Source organism: Crinia signifera, chromosome 19 (genome assembly GCF_055691185.1).
Source record: "Crinia signifera chromosome 19, ASM5569118v1, whole genome shotgun sequence".
NCBI lineage: Eukaryota > Metazoa > Chordata > Amphibia > Anura > Myobatrachidae > Crinia > Crinia signifera.
This window is the reverse complement of record NC_139226.1, coordinates 102,567,734-102,587,694: the sequence shown is the minus strand read 5'-3', so window position 1 is coordinate 102,587,694 and position 19,961 is coordinate 102,567,734. Positions and strand designations below refer to the sequence as shown.

The 19,961-nt window shown below is 44.1% G+C and overlaps 1 protein-coding gene across 1 annotated transcript in view; it reads left to right on the top strand.

Moving 5' to 3' along the window:
* TECTA (tectorin alpha) overlaps positions 1-19,961 on the top strand; it is a 124,706-nt gene that overhangs the window by 72,963 nt on the left and 31,782 nt on the right. The window contains exons 11-17 of the mRNA XM_083163049.1: positions 749-1,310; positions 2,627-2,826; positions 7,266-7,649; positions 15,664-15,950; positions 17,311-17,591; positions 18,825-18,935; positions 19,464-19,666. Of these exons, the coding sequence (XP_083019175.1) occupies positions 749-1,310; positions 2,627-2,826; positions 7,266-7,649; positions 15,664-15,950; positions 17,311-17,591; positions 18,825-18,935; positions 19,464-19,666 (2,028 nt within the window). The remainder of the gene's footprint in view (positions 1-748; positions 1,311-2,626; positions 2,827-7,265; positions 7,650-15,663; positions 15,951-17,310; positions 17,592-18,824; positions 18,936-19,463; positions 19,667-19,961) is intronic.

Here is a 19,961-nt window from a genome sequence, read left to right as displayed (position 1 = left end):
TTCAGACCCGGGCGCACTTATGATTTGGTCTTCATTGACTTTCTCTTTGTGCATGTGCTGCAGTTCTGGTTGCTGTGTAGAGCTGAATGACAGGCTGCATGCATTGGAGGCGCAGTTGGTAGGTGGCTTTGAAAATGGAGGCATCAGACGCAGATTCCCTGGTCTTGACAACTGGTCTTTCTGAGCAACCTTAGAGCTGGGCAGTTCTCTGATGGCTCACATAATGGTGGCAATGGGTGGTCGTCAAATGGGTATCCGGACTCATGATAGATTGACTCTGGGTTGACAGTCATAAGGTCGACCACTATTGATCGACAGTCAAAAGGTCGACCACTATTGATCGACAGTCAAAAGGTCGACAGGGTCAAAAGGTCAACAGTCAAAATGTCGAAAGGGGCTAAAGGTTGACAATAAAAAGGTCGACAGGGTCAAAAGGTGAACATGATCCAAAGGTCAACATGCAAAAGTTCGACAGGATCAAATGGTCGACAGTCCAAAGGTCGACATGGTTAAAAGTTTGACATGGTCAAAGGGTCATCATGGAAAGGGTCAACATGACAAAATATTGTGCCGACAGGCGGTATTTCATACCCTACCATCATCCAATACAGTGTGAAGGAAGAATATAATAGTGTGCCGAGCCGGAAGCATGGCAAACGTAGCAACCTAAGCATATGTAAGTCATCACAGGTGACATCACAGCCTATTATGATATCATCCAATATATGATTGTTCCTTGTTTCATCAGGTGAATAATGAAAGACTGTACTTGCCTCTGAAGCTGGGCCATGGGAAAGTGAATATTTTTGCCTTTGGTTTTCACATCGTCATTGAGACGGAGTTTGGCCTGAAGGTTGTCTATGACTGGAAGACGTTCCTCTCTGTGACAATACCACGCTACATGCAGAACAGCACATATGGCCTGTGCGGGAGGTACAACGGCAATATGGAAGATGACCTGCAGACCTCCAGTGGCTTCATAAGTATGAATGTCAACGAGTTTGGCCACAGCTGGGTGAAGAGAGATGCATTCTGCCAAGTTGGCTGCGGGGATAGATGTCCCACCTGCACAAAGGTGGATGGTTTCTGGAAGGCCCAGCAGCTCTGCAGCTTCATTCCCAACAGGAACAGTGTGTTTGCCAAGTGCCATAGTAAGGTCAATCCCAGATTTTTCTTCAAAAATTGCCTATTTGACTCGTGCATTGATGGAGGGGCTGTGCAAACGGCATGCAGTTGGCTGCAGAACTATGCAAGTACATGCCAAACTCAGGGAATTGCTGTCACTGGATGGAGGAACTACACGTCTTGCTGTAAGTCTCAGCTTTATCGCATCACTTATACCAAATATGACTTCACTTATTTATTTATTTATTTATTAACAGTTTCTTATATAGCGCACACATATTCCGCAGCGCTGTACAGAGAATAGTTGAACATTCACATCAGTCCCTGCCCCAGTGGAGCTTACAATCTATGTTCCCTACCACATGTACACGCACACACAGATATTCTAGGGTTAATTTGCAGGGAGCCAATTAACCTACCAGTATATTTTTGGATTGTGGGAGGAAACCGAGTACCCAGAGGAAACCCACGCAAGTATAGAGAATATACAAACTCTGCACAGTTAGAGCCATGGTGGGAATCGAACCCATGACCTCAGCGCTGTGAGGCAGTAATGCTAACATTACACCATTCACTTGAATATTAGTATTTGTAGAAAGAAAATTCAGCAGAAAAAAATATTTTACGATGATTTATCAAATATCAAAATAGCACTGGATATGCTCTACAAATCAATTTGCCTTTGTTCAGCTAGATAGCTCCAGGGTCACAGAGAGCGGCTTTGGGCCATGGTACTGAGGGGTGTGGCCAAGTTCAGAAAGGTGTGGCCACATCCCCTCAAATAAGCAGCTGTTTATTACAACAATAGGTTTCAGGAGGGGGGAGGGGCTACTTAGATACTGACTATACCAAGGTGCTAAGCATTCTGGAGCTTGGCCTTGATCATGGGTGCTGAGAGAGGGGTAGATATAAATTACTCCCACCTGGATAGTCCCGGGGCAACTGTGTCTGATATTCTGGGGCATGGTACTGCAATTGTGACCCGCTCCCTACTGTTCAAAGCCATTTATCAGCAACTGACGGAGCTATGCATTATCAGGACCCCAACACTCTTCAAAACCATGCTTAGCCTATAGGGTGGAAGTAGGCGTCTGTGGGTGAAAACCGTTTAGTGGGAGTGTTAACAAAAATGCAGGCAGTGCAGAGTTTCAACTTTCCCATTAGACCTGTTGCCTCATTACATTTATCTTTTCTTGCAAATAATGTTTTATCGGACCCTATACTGTACTGTATATAAATAGGAATTGAGGGGTCTATTTACTAAGCCTTGGAGATAGATACAGTGGAAAGAGCTAAAACAACAGCTAATCAGCTCTTAACGGTCATGTTACAGGTTGTGTTTGAAAATTGTCAGGAGCTGATTGGCTGGTACTTTATCTCTCCACGTTATCTTTCTGCAAGGCTTAGTACATAGACACCCCCCCCCCCCCCCCCCAATGTGGGACAGTCCTATAGTAGCATAACACCTTCACCAGTGGCCTCTGTCTTGTCTTCCGAGCAGATGTCACCTGCCCTGCATACAGCCACTATGAGAGCTGTGTGAGTGTGTGCCAGCCTCGCTGTGCTGCCATACGACTGAAGAGTGACTGTAACCATTACTGTGTGGAGGGCTGCCAGTGTGACCCTGGCTACGTGCTGAATGGGAAAAGCTGCATTCTTCCTCACAACTGTGGCTGCTACGCTGACGGCAAATACTATGAGGTAAGGCGGCCGTTTGTTATGAAGTAGATGTGTCTGTGGCAGTCTGGAGCTTCTATTATTGTAGAAAAGGACCACAGCGAGGCCACACAACTATGTAATAGCCGTGGCACATTTGCTGCACTTATTCCGCTAATACTGTATGTTATGTCACAAGATGGGAGGATACTGGATGTAAGGCCTGAGTCTACCTATAGTCGCTGTAGTGGTTACACCAGTCTCCTGCTAGCACCTGTGGGTCAGTATGGATTACCTAAATACTGTGGGTCAGTATGGATTACCTAAATACTGTGGGTCAGCATGGATTACCTAAACACTGTGGGCCAGTATGGATGAGCTAATTACTGTGGGCCAGTATGGATGACCTAAGTACTGTGGGTCAGTATGGATTACCTAATTACTGTTGGCCAGTAGGGATGAGCTAATTACTGTGGGGCAGTATGGATGACCTAAGCACTGTGGGTCAGTATGGATTACCTAATTACTATGGGCCAGTATGGATTACCTAAATACTGTGGGTCAGTATGGATGACTTAAATACTGTGGGCCAGTATGGATTACCCAAGTACTGTGTGTCAGTATGGATGACTTAAATACTGTGGGTCAGTATGGATGACCGAAATACTGTGGGTCAGTATGGATGACCTAAATACTGTGGGCCAGTATGGATGACCTAATTACTGTTGGCCAGTATGGATGAGCTAATTACTGTTGGCCAGTATGGATGAGCTAAGCACTGTGGGTCAGTATGGATTACCTAAATACTGTGGGTCAGTATGGATGACCTAAATACTGTGGGCCAGTATGGATTACCTAAGTACTGTGTGTCAGTATGGATGACTTAAATACTGTGGGTCAGTATGGATGACCGAAATACTGTAGGTCAGTATGGATTACCTAAATACTGTGGGCCAGTATGGATGACCTAAATACTGTGGGCCAGTATGGATGACCTAAATAATGTGGGCCAGTATGGATTACCTAAATACTGTGGGCTAGTATGGATTATCTAAGTACTGTGGGTCAGTATGAATCATGGTTAATGTTTCTTCAGGCTCAGGGTTTAGCAGAGCTGGAATGTTAGTCACATGGTCATGGTTCTGCGGCCTTCTTCCTCTGCACCAGTCGTACATGCCTTCTCTTCCAGAATGTTAGGGAAACTCCAGAACTACAGGGAGCTCCCCAAGTCCTGAATTAGCAGACCAGCATCTCATAGCCCTAAAACCTCCCCAGTGAAGTGGTGGCCTTAGGGATTGAATACACACTTTGTGGTGAATAGTGTCACTGTGACCTTGCCGCCTCCTCAATGGAAGAAGGAGCGGTTGTACGGTTGGATGCACACCTTTTGATGTATCTGGATATCTTTAATTTTTAATAAACTGATAAAAATGTCCCATGTTGTTTTTCTTTTATTTATTTGAAACTCAGGGGCATTCAGTATTTAGATAAGGTTAAATAAGAGGTTAAAAGGGGATTTACATACATAGACACATACTATACATTTATTACGTGATGGGAAAAAAGATTTGAAAAATTGGTGCAACAGTAGTGTATTTAAAATGCAGAACCTCTGTTGTGCCATCAATATTAAGAGATAGATACTGGTTTTATTCACTGTGGTCAATTTTTATAATGCTTTAAATAGCTCCGTTTATTGGTCACAGTGCTCTGGTTCACCGTCAGTGGTTATTGTGTGGCCACTGATTCCTGGTGCAGAGTCCAGGCTACTCTTGAAAAGGAGGTGTGTGTCTGTTACAGTTTTAGAGCTTGAGGAACATACACTCTTATAGTGAAGGTAATTTGCATTGTATCTGATGTCCTCTTATAGGCCCAGTATTAGCAAGAATTACACAATACTTAAATTGCACTCAGATACCTAATTCATAAAGCAGGATGCTTTGATTAGTCATGCACTGCTTTTGTGTATCCACATTAATTGGCACAAAGCCCAGGCTTTTTCTTCAGATGGAAAATATGCTGCTATTTATAAAGCCTGGATAGTGTATACAATGTTGCAGATAAAATTCAGGACAATGTGTCTAATGTACTATCACAGCCTGGTATAAGCATCAATATTTATGTTCACAGGTGGTAGAGGCAATTTATATTGTGTCTGATATCCTCTTGTTGGCCCAGTATTGGCCGGAATTACACGGTGATTAAATTATATTCAGATACCTTTGTTCATACAGCAGGATGCTTTGATTAGCATGCACTGAAAAGTATTGCAATCTGATTGTTTCATAACATCAAATGCGGCACAAACAGAGGTTCTGGGGATACAGGAAAAACTACTGACACGTGTTTCGCCTTACTAAGAAGGCTTTTTCAAAGGTTTGTGCCGCATTTGATGTTATGAAATAATCAGATTGCAATACTTTTCATTATGATAGGATGTGTGTGACAGATTAAGGAGCATTAGTATCTGGGTCCACTTAGCAAGAATCCCCAGTAAGAAAACATCAGGGATATCAGCCTAAATAGGGATATCCCAATTTTTACCTGGTCCTGTGCACATAAATACATTGGTGCCTATACCAGGCAGTGATAGTGTATTAGACACATTGTCTTGAACTTCATCTGTAACATTGTATACATCATCCAGGCTCTATAAATAGTAACATACTCTCTATCTTAAGAAAAAGCCTGGGTGTTGTGCCAATTAATGTGAATACACAATAGCAGTGCATGCTAATCAAAGCATCCTGCTGTATGAACAAAGGTATCTGAATATAATTTAATCACCGTGTAATTCCGGCCAATACTGGGCCAACAAGAGGATATCAGACACAATATACATTGCCTCTACCACCTGTGAACATAAATATTGATGCTTATACCAGGCTGTGATAGAACATTAGACACATTGTCCTGAATTTTATCTGCAACATTGTATACACTATCCAGGCTTTGTAAATAGCAGCATATTTTCTATCTGAAGAAAAAGCCTGGGCTTTGTGCCAATTATATACACTATCCAGGCTTTGTAAATAGCAGCATATTTTCTATCTGAAGAAAAAGCCTGGGCTTTGTGCCAATTAATGTGGATACACAATAGCAGAGAATGACTAATCAAAGCATCCTGCTTTATGAATTAGGTATCTGAGTGCAATTTAAGTATTGTGTAATTCTTGCTAATACTGGGCCTATAAGAGGACATCAGATACAGTACAAATTACCTTCACTATAAGAGTGTATGTTCCTCAAGCTCTAAAACTGTAACAGACACACACCTCCTTTTCAAGAGTAGCCTGGACTCTGCACCAGGAATCAGTGGCCACACCATAACCACTGACGGTGAACCAGAGCACTGTGACCAATAAACGGAGCTATTTAAAGCATTATAAAAATTGACCACAGTGAATAAAACCAGTATCTATCTCTTAATATTGACGGCACAACAGAGGTTCTGCATTTTAAATTCACCACTGTTGCACCAATTTTTCAAATCTTTTTCCCCATCACATAATAAATGTATAGTATGTGTCTATGTATGTAATTCCCCTTTTAACCTCTTATTTCACCTTATCTAAATACTACATGCCCCTGAGTTTCAACTAAATAAAAGAAAAACATGGGACATTTTTATCAGTTTATTAAAAATTAAAGATATCCAGATACATCAAAAGGTGTGCATCCAACCATACAACCGCTCCTTCTTCCTTTTCTTCTCGTGTACATTTTTGGTTGTCTTAGATAGCACCCCCACCTAACTAATAAATTAATACAAAAGGTGGATTCATAAAACCTAGATTCACGGTTTAGAGAAAAGTAGTGTGCGGACCTACACCCCCTGCTCTACACCTCCTCAATGGCACAGATGCAGCATTGAGAAGTCAGTACCGGCGAGGTGAAGGGGGTGAGACTCATACGACCTACAACACTATGTTTCACATATCTTGCAATGACAAGTGCGATACATCCTCTATTAGCAGCAGTTCTAGGTATATTCTAGGTATATACATTGTTGCAGACTTCATGGTTGTTTCTAGTAGATTATTATCCCCTTTGAGTTCCAACATCTCTGTGAGAGAGGTTCAAAATATCTGCAAAAATTGTTATATAAATTCAAATAAAAAATTGTTGAGTAATAAAAGATTATATTTCCTATATAAGGTCACATTATAGGTCATTATGATGAATACAAATGTTTGCTTGCCAATGTTCACACCTATTTATTTAGCTATTTTGACAATTCTGACAAATTCACTTGGCACTCAAAGGGTTCCATTTATAAAATAATAAAATGTTTACAGCAGCACAGATTTGCAATCCATTTACAGTAAACGTTAGCAGCAGAGGATGGTAATGCTAAGGTCCTAGAAGGTGAGACTGTGGTATGAAATCGTGCAGCCATCTTGCTTTGGTTGTATATCCAATTTAAAAAAAAAGTCGTTTTTCATTTTCTTTTGGATCTTGTGTTTGCTGTATTCTGCCTGCAGCCCAAGCAACTCTTCTGGAACAGTGACTGCACCAGGCGTTGCCGCTGCTTTGGCAGGAATCTCATCCAGTGTGACCCACGGCACTGTAAGTCCGACGAGGAGTGCGCGCTGAGGAATGGAGTGCGTGGCTGCTTCAGCAAGAAGAGCTCCTACTGCATTGCCGCAGGAGGCGGAGTCTTTAGGACTTTCGATGGGGCTTTCCTCCGCTTCCCAGCAAACTGCGCATTTGTGTTGTCTACAATTTGTCAAAAGCTGCCAGATATATCCTTCCAGCTAATCATCAACTTTGACAAATGGTCCTCCCCAAACCTGACTGTTATATCGCCTGTGTACTTTTACATCAACGAAGAGCAGATCCTCATTAGCGATCGCAACACCGTTAAGGTAAAGTGTTCACATAACTCACTCTGTATAAATAATGATATTCGCATGGCAGATGTGTCCACATACAGCTATCCTCAAAATACGCCAAACAGCCCTGTTAGGTGCACCCTAGACTTTGCAACTAAGCCATACCATGTGTCCCCCCACACACAAAGTATGTTTCTTATTTAAAGCAGTGGTGCATGCTCCTTCAATGGAAAAGGAGCATGACTTCCTGTGAAGGGGGCGTGTCCATGCAGAACGCCTCTATTTTTATCACTCAAGGACACGCCCAACATTCCTGGGGCTTCACCCAGAGACTCTCCCTACACTGCTGGCTCCTCCTCAGGGAAAGGAGGTGGTTGGTGGCCGATAAAATATCACTGGACTTCTGGGTCTGTAACCCAGGAGACCCTCTTCGAAGAGGCGGAACTATCATTGGTGCAGCAGGTGCATTGCATCGGGGCCCCTGAGGACTAAGGGGCCTATTGCTGCCTAGACCAGCAATGACTTCTTAGGTTGAGGTATAGGTGGGGGCCAAAGTTATATTTTTGCACCTAGGCCCGCCACTCGCAAGTTCCACCACTGAATTTGCACATGTGCAGATTGACGCAGGTGGCCCCAGGGCATGCTGGGTAAGATCCATGTCAGATTTCTCATAAAGCGCTGCAGAAAGAAGCCCATAGGCTTTAATAGGGTACCGCCTTTTGCTGGCATTCCCTTCCATACCAAATCCCTGACATTTGGATATGCAGTTAAAAAAACACAGAAAACAGGGGATTTTACCGCATTTCTCCTTTAGTGCATGTGCGATCATCACACCATGTATGGGCACCTTTTGACACTATTGGGCATATTCTATTAGCTGTGGGATGTATTCCATGGCTAACAGCTCAATAAAATCTGTGGCGCCTAAAATCAGGGATTACCACATGGAAACCACTGATTCCTTGTATACTGCTGAATCAATTGTTTTTTCCTCCTGTCAACCCCCTATTTTGCCATATTCATCTGCTGCGAGGTTCAGCCCAACATCAGCGATTCACGCACGGGATAATCCCTGATAATTGAATAGGCCCAAACGTTGCTTATTGTATTCGCCATTGTACGTGACTTTGTATGTGGCTACGATATGAATAAAATGGTAAACTAAGGCGTAAATTTACTAAAGCTTCTAACAATTAAAACAGGTGATGTTGCAACCAATCAGATTCTGTCTTTCATTTTCTAGAATGCAACAGAGAAATGACTTACCCCTAAGTCACTGCTCTGTGCACCACATAAGTGACACCAGACATGTCATGTCGCAAAAACGATAGGTATATGAGGACGTATCTGCCATTCGTTCAATGTTGTTGTTACAGACACTTGCGACTAATAAAGCTTAGAATTTTGTATAAGGCTGCAGCGCTGTTTATAAGGCTGCACCATACACACATGAGTTTCTGTTTTGTTGATGCTATTATTATGTGTAACCCTATTTGCTGTATAATCTTTGTTTGCAGCATTTAGCAAGCCCAATGCGGGACTCGGTACAAAAAAAGCTTGTATTATGGTGGAAAGGATAAGGGTATACATAATGCATAAGAGCAGGATTTTGTTTTGCTGATCTATATTACATTCTCTACACTTTCAAGGTGATATAACAATTATACAACTTTTAAATTGCCAATTAAGAACAAAAACCTATTGTACACGTCTTCTTCTTGCCATTGTCGGCCCTCATTATCTCAGCCACAACAATTGTTATAGCGCAGCAGTAAATTACATTGAACCTCGCAATGTTCAGTGAGCGGCCATAAGTCCTCTGAGATGACTGGAGCCACAAATGTATCAGTTGTGCCAAGGTGAATTTTTAAGGACAAACACGTGCATTAAGAACATACCGGATAATCTGAAGGAAAAATTTATAATGACGAAGATGAGAACGTATCTTGGTTAGTGCCTGATACCTCATCGTAAAATGTCATTGTTCTAACATTAACAAGAACCCCTTGAATTACTTTAAGTGGATTATAGTGATCTTGGAGATTGGAGAACACGGTGATTGTCAAACACATTAGGTTGCTTCATAAACAAAGAGGGGAGCGGGTACTTTATACCCGGGGCTGGGTCTGCTCCCGCACCCCCCTCCACCATTGCAGGGATCCATGTAATGGGGTGAGAGATCATAGGCTGCCACTGCAGCACAGCCTCTCTCCCCAGCTCAGCACACGCTGCTCAGTGCTGTGTGCTGAGCTTAGGAGAGAGAGGCAGCTGCAGCGGCAGCCTGTACTCTCTCTACATCTGTTTTTTTTTTTCACAGGGTTGTGGCCATGCCTCTCCAGAGGCCCTGCCCAGTGACCACACCCCCTCCATTTTACCGGGGCCTGGCCGACCTGTCAGGGCCCCTGCCTTTATGAGATAGTTACAAGGAGAATCCGCCATTGAAGAACGCAGAGATTTCACAGTATAGACACAGTATCTAGATGAGGGGTGGATAGACAGTGTCTAGGTCAATAGTTCGACCACTTTTGGCCGACAGGCAATAAGTCGACACGTGAAAAAGGCCGTCATGCACTTGGTCGACATTGGCAAAAGGTTAACACAAGCAGTAGGTCTACATATAAATGGTCGACACAGGAAAAAATTGACACGTGTTTTTCATGTTTTTGGTGTCTTTGTCGACATTCATCGATATGGGCCCCCAATTACTGTAAAGCGCTCGCTCCCCATGCTTTGGGAACTATTAGAATCTCACTGCATGGGATATAGATGGAGAAATAAGAACCAGTCGGTTTTAAAAAAAAATCAGGAAAAACGTCAACCTATTGACTGTCAACCAATAGTGGTCAACCCATTGACTGTCCACCTAGACACTGTCGACCTATCATCCATCCAGATGATAGGTCAAAAGTCAAAGGATGACAGTGGTCATATAGTCGACATGACCACAAAGTCAACAGCTTCAAATGGTCAACATGACAATGGTCAACAAAACATATGGTCAACGCAACTTTTTGTGGAACTTTCTGCATTTTTTTTCATACCATCCACGTGGACAACGATAGAGATAGTAAAATAGAGACATGCGGGGGGACTCAGTACACTATTGGGGTACACTATGAGGTGCCGAAACTTACAATCTGACACCCATAAAACAGAACAATGTGTCAACCATCTCCATGTTGACCTTTTTATTGTGTCTGCATTTTTAACACATCAACATTGTTGACCATTTGGGGTTGACCCACACACTGTGGAGTTTTTGAAGTAAACCTGCCAGAAACATATACAGGACGCTGCAAAAAGGGAAGACCCAATTGAAATCCTCAGGGGCAATGTCAGGCAATACAGTATAGAACCCCACGCTTCAACATTCTGCAACAACGTCTATAACATTGACAGTTGTCAATGTTCTGGGGAAATCGTACAGGCATCAGAACTATGATGGACTGGGGAAGGGCACCGTATTATCAAAGGACATCTGTACAAGGTTCCTGACCATAAGCACACAGAAAGAGTGACAGCGGAGGGACTAGGCCAGGATAATGGCCCGTGTATCGCGAAAACCCCGAAAACTGTGCCAACGCAGGAAGACTGGCGTCCACTGCCAATCATTTCTGCATAGAAAAAAGATTGGACAAACATCGCACCATAGTGTTGTTTCGAACTGCTGGACGCCACTACTAAAGGGCTCACTACTATCCATTTTCAAAAGGGAATTTCCTAAAAATCAGGATATTTTATCCTTAGATACATATTAGTTATTTGTATAATTGCTCTTCCACGCTGAAAGTGTAGAATGTCTTATGTAGATCAGTGAGACAAACTTCTTCTATTATGCATTTTTAATTTTAGGCAGCTGACTGTAAGAAATGCACCAGGGGTATGAAGACTTTTGTAAGGCACTGTGTCACGTGAAGCTGGTTATCCTCTACCCAGAGCAGACCCATCGCCTTCACAGAATAAGAACCAGGTCAGTGATTAATGCAGCTAAGGCTTAGGGCTTATGGGGCCTACACACGTTGCGATGGGAGCTTTGTGCTGAGCGATCTAGCATCGCTCAGATCGCTCAGCACAGATCGCTCAGATCAGACCACTCAGATCGCTCAGCACAGATCGCTCAGACCGCTCAGCACAGATTGCTCAGCACAGATGGCTCATATCAGACCGCTCAGCTCAGATTGCTCAGCACAGATCGCTCAGCACAGATCGCTCAGATCAGACCACACAGATCGCTCAGACCGCTCAGCACAGAATGCTCAGCACAGATGGCTCATATCAGACCGCTCAGCTCAGATTGCTCAGCACAGATCGCACAGATCGCTCAGATCGCTCAGCACAGCAAGCTGTCTCTGCCCGTGTTCTCAATAGAGAACACGGGCAATGACTAGATATTTCAAGCATGAAATAGGTTGACGTGATCAGAAGGTCGACACAAGCATTAGGTCAGCAATGTGGAGGTCGACAGTGAAAAAGTCGACATGAGTTTTTCAATTTTTTTCAAAACCAGGCAGTATTTTATACCCTACCATCCACTAGGGCAGTGGTTCCCAAACTTTTTCAGTTCGAGGCACCCTTTGAGTCTCCATGATTACTTCAAGGCACCCTTAAGCCAAAATAAATAACCAAACTGTCCCCTTTTTAAAGTAGTTGGGTGAAAATAACGCTATTAGTATTAGATCAGCAAAACAATACTTATTTGTAAAAAACTTGTTTGCAAAAATATATTTACATCAATCCAAGAAAAAAAATAAGATAATTTACAGTATCTAGTTCCCGATTTCTCCTTTGGCACTGAAGATCTGTGGCTAAATTGTATCACCAAACTTTAGTATGGTGATTCTGATTCACAAAGGGTGGAAAGCTCTGCTTTCTGCTTCTCCATGGCATTCATATTAGCCATCTCAGGATGGCGGAATCTGAACATCGGCGTGGAAACTACTAGCAAGCTAACAGCATCCCAAATCATTTTGAATAAAGTACATGAATACACCCCTATGCATTGCATCCCTGGTTACCTGAACCTGCATCCTAGGGTGACCAATCCTGGGATTGGCCCCAAAATCACTGGGATTTCAGGATTAGACTGTGCAGTCTAATGTCAGGCAGCATCTGGGCACTCGCTGAGAAGCTGCCTGGCTGTTCCCGACCCAGCGTGCAGCTCTGCGCAGTGTGACGTGATGTCAGAGGTCACGCTGTGCAGGTAGCACTGCCCACCCCACTCGCTCCACTGCCATCTGCCTGCTCAGGACGGCACCTCCGCTCCACTCCCTGGTTGCATTGCCTGCCCAGCTCCGATGCCCACTGGACTGACCATGTTGGGGAAGCATGGGCATTTTTTTTTTTTTTTGGGATGCCAATCTCGGGATTCAGCCTTTTCAAACCTGAATCCTAGGATTGAAAAACTTAGGCTTTGTATAAATATCAGTTTTTTTGTACTAAAATGAATCAATCTTAAAAGTTTTTTGTATGCACTATACATCCATGCACAAGACCCCCCCCCCACCCCACCCCCCATTACCAGCCTGATCCTTTCCTCCCTATAGCATTGTATAAGTCACTTATATTATAAAACACACAAACCCACCCAGCGCAGGCTGCACAGCACTATTCTGCTCATTACTCACAGCCGCCGGGACCATGTTGGATATTGCTGCCGCACACTCGCACCCGCAAGCTTCCCTCCCCCTGCTGATTCCGGTCACCTGAGCGTGCGTATTCATAGAACATTGTGCCCGATGAAACCCCCCTCCACCCCATCGCACGCAGACTCCAAGCTATTCCAAGCTAATGGACAGGCTCACACCATGGAGCGGAGGGCGGGGGGGGGGGGGGAGTACAAAATATGCAGCCTGGTTAGAGCCTTCAGCCGCGGCACCCCTGTGACATTGCTGCGGCACCCCAGGGAGCCGCGGCGCACAGTTTGGGAACCACTGCACTAGGGCATGGAGGGAGAATAGAATATTGTGCCGACCGCAGCAATTCACCATGCCACCTGAAGCATGGCAAGTGGACAAGGTACCCATGGTGTCCATGTCGACTTACATCGACATAATTAAGCAGGACGGGTAGCGGCGGTTATTAGAATTTTAAAATAACCTGTCAAATGACACGGGCGGCCTCTGATTGGCTGAGAGCTCTCTCAGCCAATCAGCGGCCGTTCTGAAGGGAGGCCACTGATTGGCTGAGGGTGCTCTCTCTTAGCCAATAAGAGGCCGACCAGTCATTTGACAGGTTATTTTAAAACTCTAATACCCGCCGCTGCCCGTCCTACTGAACACCCACTAGTACTCAGCGCCCGTCGCCCGCCCCACTGCTTCTTACCGCCTGCTGCAGCTCCCCAGTCACATCAAGTGCCAAATCGTATGTGAGCCTCCCGGGGAGCTGCCAGGCGGCTCACAGGAGAATTGCGTGGGTCCGACTTGTCCTTACGACAAGTCGGCCTATTGTATGGGGCCTTAAGACGTAAGTACAGATTGGTGAAAGACCGTTTGTCACATTATAGAGGAAAAGCCTTTTGCAGATCATTACGTAAGTACATTTTAATTAAAGTTCACTAAAGTAAGCCTGTAAGTGTAGAATATAAATAAAATAAATTAAGTTTGACTCTAGGTAGGCGCAAGATTTTCCACCTGAGCTGGACATTGGGAAATCGATACTCAGCGCTGTATAATGATGTCATGTCTGAGAACTTGCAGAGCCTTGGAGCTTGTTACTGTTCTTACCCCGTAGTTATCTCACCTCCACAGTGAGGTCAGATACTCAGCTACTGTATGCCTTTGTGTCAGAGGGAGGAGCAGCTAAACACGATTCAACCATTGATGCCAGACACACATAATAATAAATCTAAACTGGATGACTGCAGAAGACATGGTATGTTCCAAAAGCTTCACCATGACCGGAATTTCTATATAACTCCCTTGTTTTCTAAATACAGTAAGTGATTCGGACCTTGGTCCTCAGGACAGATGGGGTGGTGATAGGTTGTGGCATTGGGGGCTGCTATACTTGCCTACTGGAAGATTCAAGAATTTTTGGTAGTGCCCACCACCCATTGAAGAGTGGCCAGATATCCCAAGAAAGATTTGCTATTCTGTTTGGAGGTGGAGCTAAATAATGCATCATGTAGCCCCAACCCCACAAATCAAAGCATTTTGCTATGACAGGGGTGGAGCCCAGTGATGTGCCAGCTAGGCCCTGCCCCTCCAATTGGACAGCAGAGTATCCTTTCTGGACTTTGCTTGGAAAGGTACATTAAGAGAAGGTAATTATAGCCTATATCCTTAGCACATTTGGTCACATGACTTTATCACTGAGTATATGTATTATGTATATACTGTATACTAACAGTTCCTGCCTAGCACCATTTTTCTCATTATCATATACAGCTAGAAGCTCATTCTGTGGCTGTCAGTTGAGTATTCAGGGAATTTGTGTTAAAATATTCTTTAGAAGACCTAATTCATATAACATGTCCATCCAATAAGAATAAACAATACATATGCAACTTGTGTACTACATTTAATTTCCATACTGCAAACTATTGCATTGTTAGTTACACTTCTCACAAGCGGAGTTCTCCCACCTCATGGTAAAACGCCTGTCTCTTCTTACTGTCAGCTGCCTTGGCTGCACCCTCCTCAGAGAGGGTGCAGTATGTTTGGTGCATAGGTGGAGTGGCCGGCACACAGGTGGGCTGTCCAGGGCGTGACGGTATGATTGCATCATTGTAGCTCCGCTCCCTCTTCTACATTGCTGAGAAAACAGGCACTGTAGAGTGGGGGTGGGGCTACGATGATGCAATTTATCACCGATTGCATCATTGGGTACCATTGGCCCACCCACTTGTACACTATTGTCTATGATCAAGGGGTGATTCACCAGTATTCCCAGTGATTATTGGACAGACAGCAGCCAGTGTTATACTGCACTTATATCAGGGAAGGGCAGTACATTGTTTAGCATCTATGATGCACATGCTGATATCTTATTACCAGCCTGGTCATAGTAAGTGGTCACCATGCTCATTCAAAGTTTCTTTTTATTACAGGTCAATGGAACACAAGTATCCGTCCCATTTGTAACTGGATTGTCAACTAAAATCTACAGCCATGAGGGATTTTTGGTCATTGACACAAGCCCTGACATTCAGATTCATTACAATGGATTTAACATCATTAAAATCACCATCAGTGAGCGACTACAAAACAAAGTCTGTGGGCTCTGCGGCAACTTCAATGGAGACCTCACTGATGATTATGTTACCCTGAGAGGGAAACCTGTGGTCAGCAGCGTGGTACTGGCACAAAGCTGGAAAACGAACGGCATGCAGAAAAGGTTTGTTCTAATTGTGTTTAATGGGAAGCAACAGGACGGGGAGAGAACTCTAGGATGTGTTACCTAGTAGGGGGGGGGGGGTAGAGATGTTGGAGGCTTTGTAGGTCATGATCATGATAGATTGTAAGCTTGCGAGCAGGGCCCTCCTACCTTTTGACTGTCTGTAAATACCCTGTTTGTTGTGTCACTGTCTCCTTTTGTAAAGCTCGGAATATGCTGCGCTATATAAGAAACTGTTAATAAATAAATGGGATGCCAGCTGGAAATGATGGTTGTGTAAGACCCCATGACCCATTTTCAATCATTTACTGTCCAATTCCTGAGCAATCTGGAGGCATTACCCCCCCCCCACCCCCCTGTTTGCAGCAGATATTGATGGCTCATAGGCAGGCCTGCTGCCTCTTTAGCCCATTGGCATGCTGTTCATTGAAAGGTCATCTGAACTGGTCCTTCGTCCAGATTATCACGTTGTCCATCTGTGGTGTAGAACAAGTCTGGCCACTCTCCGGTCTGCTCGAGCACCCAGTAGCAGTTTACGACAGCAGGCTGTGGGCCAGATGTACTAAGCTTGAAAAGTGATCAAATCAAGAGTGATAACCACCAGCCAATCAGCTCCTAACTGTCATGTCACAGTGTGTTTAAAAAAATGACTGTTCTGAGCTGATTGGTTGGTTGTTTATCACTTTCCATGGAATCATTTGTGAAGGCTTAGTACATCTCACCCCTTGTCTGCTGGCCACGCTTGAACAATTAGTCAGTGCGGCGCCAACCAACATTCCATGTACACAGTCTGTCTGATTGTCTTGTTTAGCCATTATTTCAGGAGTGATATACTCCATTACTCTCTGCATACCATCATTGTTATGTTCTTATACAAATTCAAGGGTGGCGTGTCCCATCTCCCTCAGGTACATTTTTTGACAACTTCTCTTGCCTATTCCTTTCTATGTTACAAGCGAGGGGGTCAGGACTCCAAGGAATGCCTGTCAGGAAGCCAACATTACAGCTGATGGGAATACCAGGGATCTGGGACAAGCTCCATATATCTATGTTAATTTGGACTGAGAGCCCAGTTAAGAACTATATGAAAAGTGAAGACCTTCACACAGTGGCAGGCGCAGAAGTGATAGCTCCTTTCTATAAATGTCCTCAGTGGTGTAAGCCTAGACTCTTTCTCAATCTCCACTAAGAACCAACCAGCCAACCAGTCCTCCGTGCTGTAGTCAGCTGCCCCACTGACTACTAGTTATGGTCTCATCAGTAGGGGATAGAGTGAGCAGGCTGGTATTGGCCATTGTAATGCAGATGTGGGTCACCATTAGTGGTTGTTAAAAAGTGTCATTACTATTTGATGTTTCAGCTGCAATGAGCTGCAATACTCTCAGTATGCCTCCACCTGCGACAATGTCCAGATCCAGAAGCTTCAGAGTGATGGATATTGCCTGAAACTGACGGACATGAAGGGCTTCTTTCAGCCGTGCTATGGTCTCCTGGACCCAGTTCCCTTCTATGAGTCCTGCTTCCTGGATGGGTGCTACAACAATAAGAAGATCCAGCTCTGTGGCTCATTAGCGGCCTATGGAGAAGCCTGCAGGTCATTTGGCATTCTCAGCACAGAGTGGATTGAAAAAGAGAATTGCTGTAAGTATGAGTGTTGACTGTTGGTTTTGGTTGTGCTCATTACCAGCAGGGGGATATGATGATTATGTGCATTGTGGTGATTTACTGACCGGGAAAATTGAATTGTGGCTCCCATCAGACACATGGCCAGCATAACAGCGACCCCCTGACCAATCCTAGCTGCTTTACTCAGGGTATAATGGTCATTCTCTAGAATACAAATATAATATTATGTTCTTCATAACTATGGGATTTATGTACTAAGCCAGGGAGAGAGATAAAGTACCAGCCAATCAGTTCTTAACTGCCATGCTATAGACTGGGTTTGAAAAATTACAGTTCTGTTAGTTGATACATTATCCCCGTCCACTTTATCTTTTTCTAAGGCTAGACCCCTATATATATCATGGTAAACTAGAGTTGGCAGTGTACAATGCTCCTGCCAATAAATACTGGCACTGATCTATAACAAATAAATAAATAAAAAACATAACAGGCATTGTGCGGCCCTCTGAATCAGGCCCATAGTCACTACCAGTTGATGCATTAATGATGTTGCATCTCAAAACCATTTCCTACCATGGGATGTACTAAGGGCCTGATTCAGAGTTGATCACTGTTGTGCAAATTCGCAATCCTATTGATTATCAAATGGCTACGCATGCATACAGATCATATCGCGCATGCGCGAGCCAAAACAGTGACAGAAATAGCGTATGGAGCGTAAGCGCAAAGTGAACGAAGCTTGACGGACAGGAAGCCAGTGCTTGTGGGTGGTGAATGGCCATTTTCTGAGAGTACCAGGGAAAACGCAGGTGTTTTTAGGGAGGGGCTGCGATGTCACCACCGGCCTCGATCAGCCTGATTCTGTCGCACAATTGTGGAAGGGTCAAAGTTACTCACATTTGGACAGACTGTGAAAACCATTCAATGGTGAGCGAATAGCAATGCATTGGCAATTCTTTCACAGACTTGCACAGGGCGGGTTCTCAGAAAATGAGTTTTGGCCATATTCCCATATATAACAAGATCCATGATGTGATACAGAACGCCATATTAAGATGGCGTTACTTAACAGAAGCCTATGGGATTTTTATAGCATTTCCCACTCAAAGGGATCCAATCAGATCCTTCCCAGCATCCATGCGGTACATGTTTCATTTTGCACAATTACACAAAGACTCTCAGGTTCTAATGCAGTATCTGTATTTGTATAGGAGGCTAATATTATCTCTTGTTATTATTCATTTATAGCAGGAGTGATTGAAGATCCCTGTGTAGGTGCAGACTGCCCCAACAGGAGCTGTGAAGTGGACAATGGTGGAGAGCTTTGTGGCTGCATGGACCCCCCGGTCTATGGGAATGGTATGGCCCATATGAGTAGCTGGGTGTTCTTTACCAATAGACTATATGAGGCAGTTGTGACCTTTAGTTTAAATTAAAATAAACTAAGCGACAGCAAAATTTTTGTCAGATTGTAGTTTTTGGCACTAGAAGGGGACTTAGGGTTGGGCTGCAGGGGGAGGGGGGTTAGAGGGAAGGTTAGGTTTACTCTGTGGGGAGAGGGATAGGCAATTAGCAAGGGGGTTAGAGTTAGGCTTTGGGGTGGGAGGGTTAGGTTTAGGCAGCGGACCTAAAATGTTAGGGTTTGGCACTAATGGGGAGGGTTAGGGCAAAGGGACAGCGGGAAGTTAAGTAAACTTACCGGAACCCTATCAGGATTCCCTGCATTAGGATACCGGCATCACTGTTCTGACCAGCCCGGCATCCCCGCCGCATGTCTTCTGGCAGCAGTTCACAGTTTTGTTTTGTTATTTTGTTTAATCTAAAGAAGCCTTTAAACGCGTATTACGTTTCTTGTGACCCTCTATGTTGTATTTTGCGTTTGTGCAGACACCCATGACATCATCGATGCAGAGGTGACCTGCAAGGCTGCCCAGATGGAAGTGTCTATATCAAAATGCAAACTCTTCCAGCTGGGCTTTGAGAGAGAAGGGGTCCGGATTAATGACAGACACTGCCCCGGGATTGAGGGAGAAGACTTCATATCATTTCAAATAAACAACACAAAAGGAAACTGCGGAAATATCGTCCAGGTACAGGAACGCCCAGTACTGACTGCTATATTATATCAAGGCTTCATTATCTCAGTGTCAGCTCATGTTATATACTGACCTTTGGTTGTAAACGCATGATTGACATCCCAGCATGCTGCAGACAGTAGGGGGTATATTTACAAAGCTTCTAAAAGTGGGGATTTTGCCAATAGCAACCAGATTGTAGCTCATTTCTCTATTGCATCCGAGAAAATGATAGACAGAACTGATCGGTTGCTATGGGCAACAGCACCGCTTTACACTTTTAAAAGCTTTAGTAAATGTACCCCTAAGT